The 6,194-nt window shown below is 35.4% G+C and overlaps 1 protein-coding gene across 1 annotated transcript in view; it reads left to right on the plus strand.

The window, feature by feature from the left end:
- Positions 1–5,245: 5,245 nt before the first annotated feature.
- Positions 5,246–6,194, plus strand: part of LOC103602021 (vomeronasal type-2 receptor 116-like) — a 17,000-nt gene continuing 16,051 nt past the window's right edge. The window contains exon 1 of the mRNA XM_008586422.1: positions 5,246–5,530. Within this exon, the coding sequence (XP_008584644.1) occupies positions 5,324–5,530 (207 nt within the window). The 5' untranslated portion in view covers positions 5,246–5,323. The remainder of the gene's footprint in view (positions 5,531–6,194) is intronic.

Consider the following 6,194-nt stretch of genomic DNA (forward strand, 5'->3'; position numbering starts at 1 on the left):
GAATCACCTGATAGGGTCATACTTTAAATTTTAGCCATTCTGATAGGCGTGAAATGGTATTACACTGAACTTTTCATTTGCTTTTTCATTTTGATTGGAGGTACAATATTTTTTCTTATGCTTATTGAAATCCATTTATCTTCTTTGGCAAAGTTTCATTTCAGATATTTTTTTCCATTTTTTAAAATGTTGTTTCATTTCCTAAAAATTGGTTTTGAGGTTTTTTAACTATTTCAGACACAAGGAGTCCTCTTCAGATATGTGATTTGAAAAAGTTTGCTCCCAGTATGCAGCTTCTTTTCCATTCTCTTAACAGCATCTTTCAAAGAGCAGAAGTTCTTAATTTCATAAAGTCCAATTTATCCAAATTTTTATTTTTATGAATGGTGTTTTTGGTGTGGTGTCAAAGAGATTTTTGTATAATCCAGAGTCACAAAGATATTCCATTATGCTTTTTTCTAGTATTTTTATTTTAAATTTCTTTCTTTGGTATATCATAAATTTTGAGTTAATATTTGTATACACGACAAGTTATGAATCAAACAAATTTTTATGTATGGATATACAAATGTGCCAACACCATTGTTGAATTTTCTTTCTCCAGTAAACTATCTTTGCACTTTTGTAAAGCACCCATTACACAAGTCTATTTCTGAACTTTCTATTCTATTCTATGGATCTATTTGTCTATCTTTTTGAAAATACCACATTATCCTGCTTGCTCCAGCATTCTCAAAACACTTGAAATCAGTAATATTCCTCTGAATCTGTTGTTCTTTTTCAAAAGTTTTCTATTCTAGGTCTTTTGTATTTCTACATGAATTTTAGAGTGAGCTTGTCAGTTTCCACCAAATAAAACTGATTATGATTGGAATTGCACCGAACCCCTAAATAAACTGAAGAATAGTCATCTTAACAATACGAACCTACCAAAACATGAACACACTAGATGTCTACATTTTTACATTTTCTTTAACTACCCTAAGCATTATTTTGTACTTTTTACTATGCAAAATTAAGTGCTTTTATCAGTTTATCTCTGTATCATTTTTATTCTATTTTAAAAGCTAATTTTATTTCATAGTACAATGGTTCATTNACAGGGATTGAACCCTGGACTTTGGTGTTATCAGCACCATGCTCTAACCAACTGAGCTAACGGGCCAAGCTTTCATTTCTAATTATACATATTTATTGGTACAACATGATACTTTAATACATGTATACATTGAGTAATGATCAAATCAGGGTAATTACCATATCCATCATCTTAAACATTTATTATTTTTTTTGTGATGAGAACATTTAAAAACCTCTCTTCTAGCTATTTTGAAATATACAATACAATATTGTTAACTCTAGTTGTCTTACTATGCAATCGAACACCAAAATTGATTGTTTCTAACTGGGGCTTTGCACCTGTTCACCAGTCTCTCACCACTACCCCCTCCCTGTTCCCCTCTCCATCTTCTGGTAACCACCATTCTACTCTCTACTTCTATGAGAACAATTTTTTAGATTCCACATATGAGTGAGATAATGTGGTATTTGTCTTTTTGTGGCTTATTCCACTTAAAATAATATCCTACAATTCATACATGTTGCCGTAAATGACAGGATTTTATTCTTTTTTATGGTTCAATAGTATTCCATTGCATATATATTATATTATTACAATGTTATGTATCTATATCACATTTTCTTTATCCGTTCACCCACTAATAGATGATTAGGTTGATTTCATACCTTGGCTATTGTGAATAGTGCTGCTATAAACATAGCAGTGCAGATATCTCTTTGGTATACTGATTTCTTTTCCTTTGGAGATACACTCCAGGAGTGGGATTGCTGAATCACATGGTAGTCCTATTTTTTATTTTGGGGAAAACCTCCATACTGTTTTCCATAATGGCTGTACTAACTTACATTCTCACCAGGGAGATACACTCCAGGAGTGGGATTGCTGAATCACATGGTAGTCCTATTTTTTATTTTGGGGGGAACCTCCATACTGTTTTCCATAATGGCTGTACTAACTTACATTCTCACCAGCAGTGTGTATGTTTTCCCTTTTCTCCACTTCCTTGCCAACATTTGTTATCTTTTGATTTTTTCACAGTAGCCATTCTGACTGGTGCGAGGCGATACCTCATTGTGGTTTTGATTTGCATTTCCCTGATGCTTAGTGATGTTGAGCATTTTTTCTTGTATCTGTTGGCCACTTGAATATCTTCTTTTGAGAAATGTCCATTCAAGTATTTTGTCCATGCTTTAATTGAGTTATTTGCATTTTTTGTTGTTGAGTTGTTTGAGTTCCTTATATATTTTGAATATTGACCCCTTATCAGATGTATGGTTTGCAAATATATTCTATTCTGTAGGTTGTCTCTTTGCTCTGTTGACTGTGTCCTTTGCTGTACAGAAGCTTTTTAATTTGATGTAATCCCATCTGTCCATATTTACCTTTGTTGTTCATGCTTTTGAGGTTTTATCCAAAAAATCCTTGCCTAGACCAATGTCATGCAGAATTCCCCCTATGTTTTCTTCTCATAGTTCTGTAGTTTCTGGTCTTACACTTAAGTTTTTAATCCACTTTGAATTAATATTTGTATATGGTGAGAGATAAGAATCTAGTTTCATTCTTCTGCACGTGGATGTCCAGTTTTCCCAGCACCATTTATTGAAGACACTGTCTTTTCCCCATCATGTGTATTGGCATCTTTGTCAAATATCAGTTGGCTATAGATGCGTGGATTTATTTCTGGGCTTTCTATTCTGTTCCATTGGTCTATGTGCCTGTTTTAATGACAAAACCATGCAGTTTTTGTTGCTATAACTTTGTAGTATGTTTTGAGGTCAGGTAGTGTGATGCCTCCAGCTTGGTTCTTTTTGCTCAGGATTGCTTTGGCTTTTAAGGGTCTTTTGTGGTTCCATACAAATTTTAGGATTGCTTTTTTATTTCTGTCACTGGCATTTTGATAGGCATTGCATTGAATCTGTAGATTGCTTTGGGTAGTATGGATATTTTCATAATATTAATTCTTCTAATTCAGGAACACAGGATCTCTTTTCATTTCTTTCATCAGTGTTTTATAGTTTTCATTGCAGATATCTTTCAATTCCTTGGTTAAATTTATTCCTAGGTATTTTATTTTATTTTTATAACTATTGTAAAAAAAAGATTGCTTTCTTTATTTCTTTTTCAGATAATTTGCTATTGGCATATAAAATGTTACTCATTTTTGTCTGTTGATTTTGTATCCTGCAACTTCACTGAATTTATTTATTAGTTCTAATAGTTTTTTGATGGAGTCTTCAGAGTTTTTTTGCATATAAGGTTATGTCATCCTCAAACAGAGACAGTTGGACTTCCTCCTTTCCAATTTGGATGTTCTTTATTTATTTCTCTTGCCTGATTGCTCTGGCTAGGACTGTAGTACGATGTTGAATCATGCTGTAAATCTATTTGTTTTTTCATGCTGTAAATCTAAATAACTAAGTTTCCTCCCCTGGAATATATCTATTTATCATTCTAAATCCTAGTCCCCCTTTCCTATGTTTTTGCCTATTTCTTAAACTGCATTATAGGGCCAGATTTCATTATTGCAGGAAACATATTTCTCAGGATGTGTTCTTGAATAGACATTGAACAGGGCAATACTGATCCCTTGCTGAGGATAAATTGTTTTAACCATATATTCATACCCTTTACTAAAACTAAACTTATCAGAACATTCTTTTTGTAAAGAGAAAGGGGGAAAATGGCAAATGACTGATTGCAGCTATCAGCTTTCCCTGACTCTACAGATATGTAAGGCAGAGAGAGAACATGGCCTTGGAGGAAGGAGAGGGGAAAACAAATGAAAGTGACCTTTTCATACTCAGATAGGTTATCTCTTGTAACTCTTGAAACCAGTCTGCTTGAAGTTCTCCTGAAAATAGAGGATAAAACAAATGACTGGGTACTAGAGGGTTCGAAATAAAATTGTTGTAAACACTAAGAGTATTTAGTCATTGTTTATAATATGTTGGTTTAATTTATTCATAATGGTAATTATCAATTCTACATATTTTCTCTCTCCTTTGAACCTACTCTTCTTATATACAAAGGGAAAGTCTTCAGCGATGGTCAAAGATTTTATAAACAGGCATGTGGATTGTGTGATGCACAAAATCTCGTGAATATCCCCAAAATTACAGGTCACTACGTCCACACAGCTGAGACTGTCATGCATAGAATACACACATTGTATTTCTGACTACCAATATACTGCAATTCTACAGTACCATTGTGTGGGTATGGGTGTGGGTATGTGTGGATGTGTGTGTATGTTTAATAGGAGCTGTAATGTGATGTAATGTAGGAGAAAAAGTTTAGGGTGGAGTACAATAAGGTTTGGTTTTCAATTCAGAATTAACAGCATCCGTGCTTACCAGGTGACTTTGGGTAAAACGTTTAGAATGTCAGAGCCTATTTCATCACCTTGTATATGTGGGCAAAAAATATATATATAATATTAACAACAACAAAATGAATCTTTTTCTGTGCCAGGAACTGTCTTAAGTACTTGACACACATTATCTCATGTAATCTTTATAACAACCCTATGCATCTGACTCCCAATCTTGTATTAATCTTTGAGATATTATTGAGGGTTGAAAGTTGCATGAGATAATGCTCATAATGGTTGGTGTGCTTATTAAGTATTTGCCTCAAATAGGTAATATCAGCTACTTCTTATTTCTTTGGACACTTGGATGCATCAAAGGAAATGAGATTGGCAATAATTAAGAGAAAAGAATACCAGTGATATCATTCTGTTTGGACTGCACATACTGAATGATGTTCAGGCAGAAAATCTTATTTCTTTGGACACTTGGATGCATCAAAGGAAATGAGATTGGCAATAATTAAGAGAAAAGCATACCAGTGATATCATTCTGTTTGGACTGCACATACTGAATGATGTTCAGGCAGAAAATCTGATGTATTTCTATAGTTTGTAGCCATTCAATGCTTGACACAATCTGACATACATACAATATATCTCTGGCATTAAATTTTATTAAGTGCAAAATTAGAAAAATTTCTAAAAAGCTTTTCAAAGTTTCAAGTGGAGAAAAAGCCTTCAGGCAAAATTAGACTTTTTGATATTTTTTTTCCCTTGGCATGGCTTAAGAGTTGCCCCTGAGTTACATGACTTAACCATTCTGCCTCATGCTGTCCCCTCTGTTTAGCTGGCTTTGGAAGAACTACCAATATGTACTGGCTTTTCTCTTTGCCATTGGAGAAATCAACAACAGCCCCCACCTGCTCCCCAACATGTCCCTGGGTTTCAGTCTCTACAACGCCTTTAATGGTGACCAAGAAAACATAGAGAAGGCCCTGTTTGGGCTCTCAGGAAGGAACCAGATTCTGCCAAATTACAACTGCCAGAAACACAAAAAATCAGTTGCCATCATTGCAGGAACCATGCCAGCATTTTCAGAACAAATTGGAACACTTCTGGAGCTCTACAAAATCCCACAGGTAAGTGGTTGTGAATTCCAGGGAGAGAAGATCAGATCTTCTTCAGTGTCATTCCCTCCCGTCTGATTAAACGGGAAAAAGGAAGGCGGGGGGACATATCCCTCAACAGATCCCAGACAATTCCTTGGCTTGTGAGATTATTAGCTGTAGTGAGTAAAAGGAAGGAGAATTGTGGTGGATACTTTGAAGCTCCATCTAGATCCTTAGGCACAATGTATCCATCCCCGAGCTACTGGGAAATACCAGCTGCTGAAAGTTCACAGCTCGGTGCCTCGCAGGAAACATCTGTACCACAGGGAACTGCCTATTCCAGAACAGCCCTCCTTGGGGAGTAGCCAGAGGCCAGCGACTCACTGATATAGGCATGCAAAGTCCTGACCCCCTTGTCTCATTTTCAGATAATAATTAAGTGCCCTACCAACTGGCTGAGATTCAGTGACATCTGTATTGTTATTCAGCGTCCCTCTCTGCTCAATTCCCATAAAGGTATCTCACGAGCACCCCATGAAGACATATGCAACTCTCCACCTCACAGTCTCTTTCCAAAAGACCCAACCTAAGACAAGCAGAAGTCAAGAGCTATTCATGCCAAACAAGAAAACATTAGCTTAGGAGAATTCTGTTCTGGAAGAATTATTTTTTTATAAAATCAGAGAGGGCTGGT

This window comes from Galeopterus variegatus, unplaced genomic scaffold (assembly GCF_000696425.1).
Source record: "Galeopterus variegatus unplaced genomic scaffold, G_variegatus-3.0.2 Scaffold3980, whole genome shotgun sequence".
Taxonomy (NCBI): domain Eukaryota; kingdom Metazoa; phylum Chordata; class Mammalia; order Dermoptera; family Cynocephalidae; genus Galeopterus; species Galeopterus variegatus.